The 13,892-nt window shown below is 43.7% G+C and overlaps 1 protein-coding gene across 2 annotated transcripts in view; it reads left to right on the forward strand.

Moving 5' to 3' along the window:
• Positions 1-867: 867 nt before the first annotated feature.
• BMPER (BMP binding endothelial regulator) overlaps positions 868-13,892 on the forward strand; it is a 244,712-nt gene continuing 231,687 nt past the window's right edge. The window contains exons 1-2 of one of the 2 annotated variants that reach the window (XM_044246349.1): positions 868-1,504; positions 2,560-2,645. In XM_044246349.1, coding sequence (XP_044102284.1) covers positions 1,372-1,504; positions 2,560-2,645 — 219 coding nt within the window. In that variant the 5' untranslated portion in view covers positions 868-1,371. The remainder of the gene's footprint in view (positions 1,505-2,559; positions 2,646-13,892) is intronic. The other variant, XM_044246350.1, reaches the window with a different exon arrangement.

A 13,892-nucleotide genomic window follows, 5' to 3' on the forward strand; every position in this document is an offset into this window, starting at 1 on the left:
AAGGTGGTACGGCTTGGTCAGAAAGGCCGCGATTCGGACGGAGGTATCCGCGGTATTTGCGATCTGGCTCGCGGACACCCAGGGCTGCAGAGATCAGCCCGGCTGCGACGGCGACAGACCTCCAAGCTGCTGAAGTCGCGGTGGTGCCCCCCCTCCGAGATTAGCCGCCCGGCGGGTCCCTCCCTCTTTTGCGAGTGAATGAATGATTAGTCAAAGAGCACCTCCCGGCCCCAGTGCGCCGGAGGTTGGAAGGGAGGAGTCTTGGAGAGACGGTTCCTCTTTTCTAAGGGCGAAAAGCGTTCGCCTCTGTGCTTTTATTAGTCGACCTTGCATGTGGTTTCAACTTCTGTCTCCCTAGAGTCAGGACGCGGACACAGAAGCACAAAACACTGATGTCGAAGGCGCCTCGCCCCTCTGTCGGCTCAGCCCGGCAGTCCGCTGTCGCGCCCCCGCCAGAGGGAAGCAAAGCTGGGAGTGAAAAGTTGCTGGGCCCCTCCTGCACCCCGTTTGTCGCTCCTTCCCAAAGCTGGGGCACCTGGGAGATAGGGTGGTGAAGCGTCCCCGTGCCCCCATTTTCTGCTTTCTCATAGGGTTGGGGCTCCCCGGCGTGAGCAGGAGTGGTGTGGCATCCCCTGATAGGGGAGGGATCCCCAGGGAAAGGGAGGAGGCACCGAGCGCGCCGGGCGGTGGAGACACGCCTGCCCGGCTCGGATCTGCACCCCGGGGTTGGCGGCCTCCCTCGAAGGGCTGGGGAGCGGGCTGGACGCCTGGCTGAGACGTGTTCAGGGCGCGGGGTTCTTGCGCCCGGACGCCCCCAGCGGGTTCCGGGAGGCGGCCGGTGCGCCCCTGTGTTGGACGCGGGAGCGAGCGCGCGCGCCGGCCGGGCGGAGAGCCGGCGGGGCCGGCGGGAGGTGGGGAGTGCAGGAGTGGAGGACGCGGCGGCAGCGGCAGCGCCCGGGGCAATAGCTGCAGCCCGGGCGGCGGCGGCGGGAAGGCTGTGCGCAGTCCGCACCGCAGCCTCTCTTCTCCGCCTATCTCCGGCTACTCAGACATCCCCTTCCTCCCGGCCCCATCTCTTGCGTAGGGTGGCCCACTACTAAGCCGCTGCGAGCAACTCCCTAAAAAAAAAAAAAAAAAAAAAAAAGGAAAAAAAAAAGCCGTATTGGAGGAGCCTGGCCGCAGGACCCCTCCTCCCTGGCGCCCCTCACCCCTCGCTCCCCCCCACCCCCCGCTCCCGGGCGCCCGCCTCCCTCCTTCGCGGACTGTCTCCCGACTCGCCGGCTGAGAGCCCTTTTTGACTGCGAGCGGAGGTAGTGGAGCAGAGGCGGCGGCGCGGGACCTGCAGTCGCCCGGGATTCCCTCCAGGTGACGATGCTCTGGTTCTCCGGCGTCAGGGCTCTGGCTGAGCGTCCCTGCCGGCGCTCGCCCGGGATTACCTGCTGCGTCTTGCTGCTGCTCAATTGCTCGGGGGTCCCCATGTCTCTGGCTTCCTCCTTCTTGACAGGTAGGGGAGGGGGCGGGAGGGACTGGCCCTCCCGGACGCTGGCTTGGTACCTGGGAGAGGAGTCGCTGACTTGCCCCGGGGACGGGAGGGTGGGGAGCGAGCACCTTGGCGCCTGCCACTGGCTGGCGGATGGGGATCAAGCGAAGCCCGCCGTGTTAAGGGGTGGGAAGGCAGTGAATAGGTTAAGGGATGGACACTGAAACCCTGTTAGCATGAATATAGGGATAATAGAAATTCTGTTTGAATTTGAGAAATTTCTTTATATTTGTTATTTTCTTCAACGCTTGTTGAGATTTCTTCTCCTCCTGTCAATATCATGGAAATAATTGCACCGTTTTCCACACATCCTTCTTTCTCACTCTATAAGGCTCCAATATAGCTTCTGTGTTAGGAGTGCTTTTTAAAGCACTGGCTCTCCAGACTATAAATTTGAAGAAACTGTCATATTTTAAAAAGGTAATGCTAGCAGGATATAATAATGATGTACTTTCAGGCAGGTGAAGACCTCAGCCGCTATTCTGAAGGACATACTTTACTGACACCTGGTGCAGAAAAGAAAATATTAAGTCAATTTCTAAGAGAAGAGGAGAGAAGATTGTTTCAAAAGGGATTTAAACTCAAAGCAATTTGAGGCAGATTCATATAAAGGCCTGCTCATTGATGCAGTCCTGAATTTTGTTTAGCCCTAATGTCCACTTTGAATTTTTTTTTTTTTTTTTTTTTTTTGCGTATGGGGGTATGTGTTTAGTTGAAATATCTTCATCAAGGAGAGTATTATTAAAGATTCAGTGAAAGAATTGGATTTGTGCTTAAGCTTTCGGAGAGCAGAAAATCTCTCTCTATATGATAGTCTTTTTTTTTTAACTTTAAATAAAACTATTTAAAATAATTATTTTGGGGGGAAATTTGTTTTTGTTGCATTTGATCATTTAAAACTCATTAAGGATTTCTGAATTTGGTAGTTGCTTCAAAAAAGGATTAGTGTAAAAAGTTAAATGCTTGCAATAATGCCATTAAGCAAAATTTAAATGGATTTTTTTTTTTCTTTCACTCAGGGTCTGTTGCAAAATGTGAAAATGAAGGTGAAGTCCTCCAGATTCCATTTATCACCGACAATCCTTGTATAATGTGTGTCTGCTTGGTAAGTATGAGGATCAGGTAATGTGAAGTCAGTTGCTCCCTTTGACAAGATGAATCCATTACATGTAATAATATAACCAGATCTTAAAAAGTGTTTTTAGTCCTTATAAAACTGCACTTAACTGTTGAGTTGAGTTCATCTGAATTTCTGAGTTTTATAATGTTGGTACTTTCTGTTTCATCAGGCTTAGGATTCTTATTTTTTACATCATCCTTATAGAAAAAAAAAATTAAGATGGACTTTGTACAGCACTGTCCCAGTGATAATTACTGTTGACACTGTCTGTTCCCAGAATGGCTGTTGGCACCAAATTGTAGGTGCCATCAACTTTCTGCCTTGGTTCTGTCATCTTTGTGACAGAAATGAGAAAATGATGAGATAACATTTAGGTATAAAGATCAGGGATAAGATAATGTGACAAGAGGAAAGAGAGGTGATAGTCACAAAGAAGAAACCTGAGGACAAGACATAATCTTGGATTTCTTTGCCTGTTATACCCTAAGATCTCAAAAACAGTCTTTATATTTCTGATCTGGAAGCATGAGTCAGAAAGACATTCTCTTCTTAACAGAGAATGATACTTGGCTGCTTAGTTAACAGTGGTAGTGGCTAATAGATTCAAAAACACAATTTGTTTCAATTTATTTTAGTTTAAGAGTTAATGATAAGATCAAATGAGTAACCACATGGGGGAGATTAAATTATATGAACAAGAAATTCTGAGGTGAAATAGGGATTCACAAGGAGCAACATTTTTGCTTGAGGTTGTTTTATATGCCAATCACCACTGGCAAAGCTTGGTTAAGAACTACACATCACAAAACCCTGCTGGAAAAACATTCAGGCAGCCAAATGCAAAGCCCCAAAGTGATAGATGACTGCGAGTTATCAGATCAGCATGGTGTATGGAACTGGGGAAGGGAGTCTTCTCGATTTAGGTGAAAGCCAAGCCATCTGGGTTTAAACGACCCAAACTTTTTCATGACAAGGGATGAGGTCAATGTTGCAAAATGATAAATGAGTGAAGGTGAATGCCTGTATCAAATGATTAGCAGGTTCTGAAGACTAAAGGAATCAACAGAGACAGAAGTAAAACTGTAGTACATTTGCTGAGATAGTATATATATTGTGCCTTAGTAAGAGCTGAGAGGGGGCTCTTTGGATTTTGTTTATGAGTTGCCATGTTAATTAGTGATCCTTCACTAAAGGACCTGTTGAAAAGAAGCTTTGCATTTAAATTTTGTATCCATTGTATATTTACTAACACGGTATGTGAGTGTGTGGGGGGGGGTGTAGGAGGAGAGATAACCTTCCCCTTTCACTGATCTTATCTGTATAATGTGAGTGAATTATTTTACCTTAATCTCTTACGATTTCAGCGGGGAAATTCCTGAATAATATTTAAATGTGCTTGGAGCTCCACATGTGAAAATACCATTTTTCTCCTCAGCAGCCTTACAGCTCATGAAGTTTAAACATACAGTTTGCAGACTGTTCCCAAGTTACATTATGAAAAATTCTATACAGAGCAATCCCCCTTCTCAGTATTCTCCTCAGGGTAGAAATTCGTACCTTTCTCTGAAAGCACAGCCTTACTGATAATAAGATGGATGTTAGAATCCTGCCATTTTGAAGTTAAAAGAATGAATTTGAAAAGAAAAGATGAATCAGTTGGAATTCAAGTGGGGGTGATTATTTATCCTGGAAAAGTATTGATTAAGTTCACAAGAACAGTTGGTTCATTTATATCTAACAGTTAGAGGTATCTGCTTTGATTAAGTGGGTAGGAGAAGAATCCATGAAACAAGATGGGATAGGAAGGGAGACAAACCATAAGTGACTCTTAATCTCACGAAACAAACTGAGGGTTGCTGGGGGGAGAGGGGTTGGGAGAAGGGCGGTTGGGTTATGGACATTGGGGAGGGTATGTGCTTTGGTGAGTGCTATGAAGTGTGTAAACCTGGCGATTCACAGACCTGTACCCCTGGGGATAAAAATATAATTTTTAAATTATTTTTATAAATAATAAAAAATTAAAAAAAAAAAAAAAAGAAATCCTTTCCAAACATGTGAAGTCGTGACTCTGGCAATCCAGCTCACTTGTTATTTGCAAGGTGCCTCAGAGTTCTTTCAGGAGCCAAAAGGTTTAGAGGTATAGGATTAGGGGACCCAAGCTATCATAGTGCTTCCCAAACATTTATAATGACTTGATAAAATTGAGAAGGAGTAGATGATTGGCCACTTCTGTATTTGTGTATGTTCTTGTATGTTTCCAAGGAATCCATTGCAGACCAAGGATTTCAAAGTACCCCAGACTGCTGTGAGGTTGGTTGGCATTTTTATACTTAGGTTGGACTTTAACAGATAGGTAATAGTAGTAGTAACAACATTTATATTGCTGGCACTGATCTAAGCCTACATTATTTCATTTAACCTCCACAAAAATCCTCTGAGGCCTTTTACCCCCATTTTACAGACGAGGAGACTGAGGCTAAAGGTGTCTCCTTGCTTGTGAACTTCATATTTGAGTAGATAGAGCAGGAACTTGCTCTTGGTTTCATCTGCCTCTAGAGCACATCCCTATCATTGAGTGGAACAGACTATTAGTTAAAGATGTGAGAAAGCCAGGAAAAAAAATTAGAAAGATCACTGAGTTATTTCTTGGTACTGCTTGAGTTATTTATTTTATACTTTTTTTTTTTTTTTTTTTTTTAGTCTTTCTGGAGTTCAGTTAGCTAACATTTGTTAATCACATTATATGAAAGGAAAATCTCATTATGATTTCAGTTGACCTGCAGGGAGCTTTAGTTGTGAGCTAGTTTTATGTATGTACATTAAGAGGGTATGTAATAGTCAAAACTGTACTTTGGATAGAGAAAATAGTCATATTTAGTTTGTGTTGGTCCAGCCTTTTGGCAAAAATGTACTTAAAGCTGAGCGCAAGCTCATATCTTATTTCATAACATGTACTAAAAAAAAAAAAGCTAACCTCAACATATGCTTAAAAAAGATGTAAAATGTTACAGTTGGGAGGAAATAGGTGGCACAAAGTCCTGTATATAATTACAGTGTAAAAGCTTGAAAAGCCCCAAAAAATCAACTTGGCCTGATTTAAACTTTCAAGCTCCGAAATGTTTTAAAGGTGGAATGAGCTCATTTCTGTGGGAATTTTGAGGATGACAGCGGATGCGGTGGCCACAGCAGGCAGAAGTGAATAATCATATTCTCATTTATCCTCATCTGCTGAGGCCCAGCATCTTGCCAGAATCAGCTGTGATCCAAGAATAACCTGTCTGTTAGCTGGTGATGGATATGGTTTTAAAGTGTAGGAGTCAAGAAGCTTCAGTTCATCTATTCAAGGGGAAGGTGAGAAGTTGGACCACTGTCATGAAAAGGAGGGAATCCGGTGGGCAGTTGAAGATTAAAGATGCAAGTGCTCTATTGTTAGAAAGCCAAGTGTGGCTTTTCCCCACCTTAAAAAATGATCTTTTATGGCGCTGAGGAAGAAAAGGCCCAGACTTACTGCTGTTTTGTATGATTTCCCCCTACCCTTTCGGCTAGAATTTTCCTCCACAGAATGCCTAGGAAAACACATGGGTTCCTTTCTTGAAGTACAGTGATAAGAGGTGGTCATGCTCAGAAAATGAAACCAAAGCAATTCTTGGGATCTTTTGGCATCTCCAAATCCACCAACTGTGCCTGGGAGATGGTACTCCTACTTCTTGTCCCTTTCCACCTAACTGTCACATAGAAGGAAGCAGGACAAGCCAGGGAGTTCGGTCTGGAACTGGAAACCTGAGAAAGCTTTGGGGGCCAGGCCTCAGAAAACCAGAAGTCGGTCAGAGCTTAGTTTGGCATACATTTTGTTCAGCAAAAAACATTATTCTGAGGTTTAGATTTCCTCTTTTAAATCCAGAGGTGCAATGTAGAAATGGACCCTCTGCTCATAAAAAGCAATGTGAAATTTGGTGTTACAAGAAGCGGGGCTCCACCAATCTTGGAGTCAACCAAGTGGTGAGAACAGAGGAGACATTGTCTTCTGTCTTCTACTTTTTAATCACAAAAATCTTATGTCACTAAACAAGTAGCTACCGGCATCTTCGGTTCTCTGGGGTGCCTTATCTCTATAAAATCCTCATGTTTTTTTTATTGTTTAAATTAACAGGCTAGAGAGTGGATATCTATTATCTGAACAAGTGTTAGACACATGTTTGAGAATGAGGGAGATAATATTGTGTCAGGATTCAATTTGTGTGTGTGTGTGTGTGAGTGTGTGTGTGTGTGAGAGAGAGAGAGAGAGAGAAATAGAGAGAGGGGGAGAGAGGGAGAGAGAGAGAGAGAGAAAGGAAATAGGAAGTAGCCCAGATGTGTTCGGATACTGCCCTTAGTATGTGCATGTAGACACAGATTGCCATATTTTTGAAAATTGTTTCATATCAAGTTTAGACTTCGGATGCTCACTAAGGAAGTGATCGGGATTTGTTTTTTTTTGTTGTTGTTGTTGTTTTTTTCTGTTTAACAGATGTTGTGATTAATTGCCTTTCCGTAAAACAGTATGTTCAATAGAGCAGTTTTAGGGAGAGGTAACTTATTTAGAGCATTGCGCTGGTAAGTTCACCAGTACCTGCTCTGAGGTGGTTATTTCTATCCATGCTTCATTGAGGCTGAGAGAGGCAGAACAAATGTCCTGAGGTTTTACAGTTCCTTAAGAGACAGACTGGGATGTGAAGCCAGTGCCTTTTCCACTAAACTGATTTGCCTTTACTAGTTGTTTATTATTTAAAAACATCTATAAATACTTCTAAGTGCTTCAGAGAGTTATTTCCACCCCTGCAAAGCTGACTTTCTTTGGGGGAGGTTAGAGTGATTTTTGTCTGGTAGCACATACCAAGTCTAGAATTTGGGGGCCCTTTCAAAGGAAGACCCACAGTTCAGGCAGCTTTTGTCTGGCATTTCATCATGTTTTGGCAAAGAGCTTTGACATTGGCAGCAGACAGGCCTGGGTTCCAATCTAGGCTCTATCACTCAATGGTGACGGACTTGAGAAGGTCACCTTACCTTTCTAAGGCTTGGTTTCCTCGTCTGGAGACTGGGATGAATGTCAGTACGAAGCTCAGAGAGCTGCCGTGAGATTGAAGTGAGCGGCAGCATGGAAGGCTTGGCGCAGAGTTTGGTGGGGAGTGAGCTCTCTAGAATGATTCATTGTTGTTGTTGTTGATGATGACATGATTGTTTAAATTCTTATTTCCTCACATGGAATAGGATGCAAAGTTTCATCAGAAAAGGAAGAAGAAAAAAAAAAAAAGAAGGAGCATGGGGATAATGATGCCAAGCCCACCCATCGTTATGAATGAACAGGGCTAAGTCAGGAACATTTATGGGCTTTTCTGTCCCTCCAGACTTGGACTGGGCTGATCTAGGCTGCTTCCTTATTGGTCCAGTGGTCTGCGAGCCCTGGTGTAAGTTTTCCCCTTGCTCTCCATTAAATACTAAAAAAAACTTTCCATGGAAGAGGGGCCTCCTTTTTTTCTGTAGAGTATTTACATCTCTATGCCTGTGGGGTCACCTTCACTTGTACTTTTATTGGCAGAGGGATAGAGTTGGGACTCAGGAGCGCCGTAATTCTGGAAAAACTGCCTAGTGGTCTGGCAGCATGGGGATTTTCCTGGCCTGCCTCGTGGAAGTCTCTCAACCCTTTTCCAGACCTGAGTGGGTTTTTGCTGCCTATTTACTCGTGTGCTCCCCTTCCCCATTCCCATCCCATTTTAAACATGCTTCCATTTCATTTGTAGACTCTGGCCTTTCAAGGGTACACCAGCAGTAAGCTGTGTTTTAAGTGAAGGAAGTAATGCTGAAGAAGGGGAGCCCTTCTGCAGACTGGTATATAGATATGGTAAGGCAGAAGAGGAGGGCAGAGTTAGAAAAGTTAGGCAAAGCAAAACAATGGAAAATAAAATCAATAATAAAAATCCGTGGCACCAATAAAGGATATCACTTTTTCGCACCCCCTTCTGTGGCACTTCTATCCTGCTGATGGTATATTGACTCCTTTGTGATAAAAAGAAGACAAATAACACCACCTTTCATGGCACTGGGAGGTCAAGTGTGCTTGTTGAACTTAGTTAAGATCAGCAAATGAGCTGGTTGTATATTTTAAGACCTCTTGATTCCCAGACCTAATTCTATAAAACACTACTCAAAGCACTAGGGATAGCAGGTTATAATTTCAATAATATTATTCTTTCTTCCTTCTCTCCACACTTCATTCTCCCCTTCCATTTTATTTTATTATTTTTAGCCTTTTCTGTGTTTGAAGCATTGTGCTGGTTGGGCACCTTGGGGAGGCAAAGACCAACAGGGCAGATTCTTGCCCACAACCTAATGGGGGAGAAAGACCCAGGCATGAATAAGTTCCACAGGAGAGACAGAAAAAGCAGTATAATCCACTTGAACGCAAGTACTAAGGGAGGTGCAGTTGAGTTCCAACTAGATTATCTGGGACCCTGTTGGGTGGAGGAAATCTGGTCTTGGCAAGGCATTGTTGGAGGAAAGGCAGAGAGGAGTATGTTTCCGGGGACTGTGGAAGGGCCAAGTCCCAAGTGCCTGAAGCTCTGGTAGAAGCTGGAGTTAGAAAGCTGGTGGAATGCAGTAATAAGGAGATCGGTTCCACTCCTATAATTGAGAGGATTTCCTGTTTTGGAGCAGCCACATGACACAATCAGATGTGTTTTCTCTAAACGCCTCGAGGAGCTTCCATGGGCACGTTTCAAGTGCGGAGAGGCTGGAGTTTGGACAACAGCCTCCTGGGATGTGTTGTGGTTAGGGGAGAGCGAATGGCAAGCAGGTGAGAGCAAGGAGCAGGGGCAGTGGGAATGGAAGGAGACGTGGGGGTAAACCAAGGTTGCTCATTCTTTGGAATTTCTTTCACCACCTTCCAGTTATAGAATATGTAGTTTAAAAGACTCCAAGCCACGCCCATCAAGACAGTAGTTCAAACGGTAGAGCGATGTGCTAGGATGTTTCTGCAGCAGTCACTTTGCTAATCATTTGGTGTCTCCAGAGCAGGGTGCTGCCACCTGAACAGAAGAGTTTACTTCCCAGAGCTCCCTTTTCAAAATTCCATTTTTGCTCTCTATTGTTGCACGACTCATTTGGCAAATTATTGCATCTGGTAGATAGTACCATGATAGTAGGTGCTTTCAGTGGTAGGACAAATTTATACAATAGTCAAAATGGGGTAGCTCTCCTTAAAAAAAGTCTACCAATGTGCTGGGACCCCTAGACTTACAGAGGAATTTTAGAGCCCAAGTTGATAGAACTTGGCAACAGAACAGATGGCAAAAGTGAGAGAAGGGGTGAATTAGAGGGAATTTTGAGAGTTCTCCCAGTGCTATAGACAATGTAGGAAGAGGTCACTGATGTGGGTGCGTGAGCATGAGTTTAGACCTGATGAGCTGGGTTTGATCACCTTCCAGGTAGAAGAGCTTGGTAGGCTCGGTAAGGAAATCAAGACCAGTGGACAGACATCTGTTGACTCTTTGAATTGAAATACACTTCAACACTTTGGGAAAAATTCCTTGTCTACCCTGAGATTTCAAAAGTAGGCCTACAAGAGTAATTAGAAGAAGGGTCACGTTTAAGGGAAAGGTAGAAAAGGAGAAGCCCATGACAGAGATTGAGAAGTAGTTATAGGAGACGGAGCAGAATCAGGAAAGTGCAGGTCAAGGCAGAAGGTGTTTGAAGAAACAAAGACCAGTGGTATTGAATATTGCAGTGTTAGACTGAAGACTCTAGGAGAATATCACAGAAAGAACTTTCTCATCATCTTATCGGGCTATCGGAAATAGTCAGTGATGGTAGCCTACCTCCCTAGTACCTGCTGTACGTTTTCACGTGGAATAAAGTTCACCATAGATGGAATTTGCTGGGAGCCCATTTGATAGAAATCCAGAACTAAGGTTGCTGTAGGGATTTTGAAAATTTAGAACAAAAATCACGAATCTTCCCAACTTTGATTTGGAAAGGTCTTAGTAAAAGTGAATAAATACCACAGGAAATTTTAAAAGGTACCAAAACAAAACTAATTTCATGGATAAAAGTAATATACTTTTCCAAACATCTTTGGAATGTTTCTATAGTTAAGTGCAAAATGGACAAGGCCACATTGAGGCTTTTATTATTATGATTATTATTATGAATAAGAGCAACAATTTAAAAGAGCCTGGCTAATATAAAATCTTACCATTATAAACTTTCACGTTTGTTCTATTAAACTGCTAATGGTGCTTTAAAAATATTATGATATAACTTAATCCCTTAGCTAGATCTTCAGAAAAAATATTTTCTTTCTTCACTAAATGTTTAATATCTGCTTTGTCATTGAAGTACTGCTGTGGAGTAGCAGCGATGGTGTCTGAAATTATGGGTTCAAGTCTCATGGGGGCCACCTGCTAGCTGTGCATCACTGAACAGGTGACTTGAACTCTCTGAGCCTTAGTTGTGAGTCCTAGGCAAGTCGTAATGGTGTGTGCACCCTTTGGCTTCACCTCTAAAGAGAAATAATCATGCAGACCCTACTCCGCTGACTGGAGCCATTTAGCTGAGGTGATATGTGTGGGTTAAATGCACTGATGTTTGTGAAAGGGCAAGAATTTGAATAGAAGAAAGTGAAGTGTATGCCATAAGTCAGTTTTTAGCAGATACTTGAATAAGTATATTTTTTAAGAGCAATAATGTAGTGATTCCCATGTCTACTCCTTAATAGTTCTAAGGCTTTGGGTCAATTGCCCAATATTCTGTATCTCTTTGTCTTCATTGTGAGGCTTTGTTCAAAACTGTGGGTTAAAACATGTAAAGTTCTAGGGGCACCTCTGTGGCTCAGTCAGTTAAGCATCCGACTCTTGATTTTGGCTCAGCATGGGGTCTGCTTGGGATTCACTCCCTCTACCCCTCCCCCCATGCATACACTCTTTCTCTCTTTCTCTGAAATAAATAAATAAAATCTTTAAAATGACAACAACAAGAAAAGCATATAAAGTTCTTAGAACAGAGTTTGGAATGTGGTAAGCACTCCCGAAATAACAGCCTCTGCCCCTATCACCGTCGATACAGCACTTTTGAGAAGTGATGAAATGGACTGTTCTTATTTCAGTATTTGTCGACACTTGTGAATATGTTTACACATATTCACATATTTACAGAAATGTGAATTTCTGTCAGGGTAGACAGTGGAACTTCAATAGACATGATTGTTACCTTTTCTGATAGAAGATGGGAAATGCTGGTCATATTTGGGCCTTAGCAAGATGGATTGGGCTGCTCTGTTTTTCACCTTCAAAGGTCCATCTGCTCGCTTGGCACCCATCTACAGACAGCTAATCACAACACTGCGTTCCTAGTGAGGCCCGGTTGTCCTTTTCCAGCGCTTGCTGTTGAATTGGGAAGTGGCAGGTGGGAGGCAGGGATGTAAACCGAATTCTCGAGTGGACCTGCTGAGCCTGGCCCTTGTGAGCCCCTCCGTCTGAGAGCATGCAGAGTCCTGCTGTCTGTCCGACCACAGTCATTCACACCTGCCAGTGCCGGGGGGCCTCACCTTCTCCAGGCTAATCCCAGAGTCCCCGATATGACTGGATTTGGACTTGGGGGCCCTACAGATCCATGCAGCTTTGAATGTTTGCCACCCATGGTCCCGTCACCCGCTCTGAGGGTGGGCATCATTTTCTCTTCACCAGCATGCCCTATGTCGTGGTGTAGTTATTTGGGTGAATTTTTGTCTTACGAGATGAAGTCTGCAAGGCTAAGAACCTTGTCCAATCATCTCTGCAAGTGCCGTATCTTCAGCGAGAAGTCCTCAACCTTGGGGCTTGAGTAGGAGTCAGCCTGGAGTTTCCTGTTTATAGTTTGGGTTGTTAACACTTGGGCTAGCTCCCCCTAGAATGGAACTCCAAGTTCCAAAACATGATTCTCCCAGAGAGTTTGTCACAGAAGGTCAACCCTCTCTATAAAAGACATCCTAAATAATCATTACAAAAACACATTTTTCCCTTTGAAAGGAATGTACTTACATTTGAAAATTAGAGTCCTATAGACATTAAGACCTACTTTGCTTTGTGACAAAAGGAACATTCCCTCTTAGAGAAATATCCCACTGTCAAAGGCAGCAGTGTGCCGGACAGTACAGGAGGTGTGAGAGGGAAGGATCTGGGATTATCTCACTTTTGCTTTCAGAAGTCACAATGAAAAAACACCTCCCCATCCTTACCCTGCCGGAGCTGGTCATTTCCTCCCCTTTCAGTGAGGCTAGCTCCGAAACCTTGACACAAGCCTTAATGTTTATATTGGGTTTTGGATGTTAGCTCCCTTGGCTTCTGGAAGCTGAGTCTGTTGAAAATTATGTTTTTCTTTTAAGGACAAAGGCCTTATTGTATGTACATGTCGTGTAGTGTAATGAGGGTTTTTTTTTTTCTTTTTTAATGTTAGGTAATGGGTGGTTCTAACCCAGGTCTGCCAAATGAGAAGTTCAAAGGTAGGTCTGTAACCTCAATGGCAGATTTAAGGTTGCACACAGGTAACTCAACAAGAGAAAATGAGAGGGTGGGACATGTAGCTTCTTCACCGACCAGACCTTGTTTCCCTGATGCCCTTCTTTGTTGGAGTAACACGTCAAGTGATTCTGGGACAGGACCTGCAGCATGAGTGATGATGTCCCAGGGACACTTCAAAGAGAATGACAGTGATAATAAAAATAATAGAGATGACAATCAGCCCATTTTAACTTACAAAAGCAGCCATTTTCAAAATAGCTCTTGTATTCTTGGTCAGATGAACAGATTTTGGCTAGATGGTTTTTCATGGCTGCTGAGGCTGTCGGGCGTAGGCTGAACATCTTATTTTTGGAGCCTGTGTGGTGGGTCTCTCTGGTGGTGCTGCCGGCCCTCTCAGCTGTGGGTGACCTCAGGACGATGAGACCAGGAGACCGGGCCCAGCCCACAGGAAGGAGGCAGGAAAACCAGAAGGCCCCAAGCTGTTCTTGTATTTCTTTGGGCCCCAATGAGAGGATTTTTTAGGATCCTTATCTTAATTTTTTTTTTCTCTTTCTCTGTAAACATTGCTTTGCTTTGCTTTTCTCTTTCTTTCTTTCTTTCTTTCTTTCTTTCTTTCTTTCTTTTTTAATCCTATCTTTCCTAGGTTCCTAAGAAACCTATGGGCCTCTGCAATGGCTTCAAGGTTCCTTTCACCCCTCACTGC

Source organism: Neovison vison, chromosome 4, assembly GCF_020171115.1.
Source record: "Neovison vison isolate M4711 chromosome 4, ASM_NN_V1, whole genome shotgun sequence".
NCBI lineage: Eukaryota > Metazoa > Chordata > Mammalia > Carnivora > Mustelidae > Neogale > Neogale vison.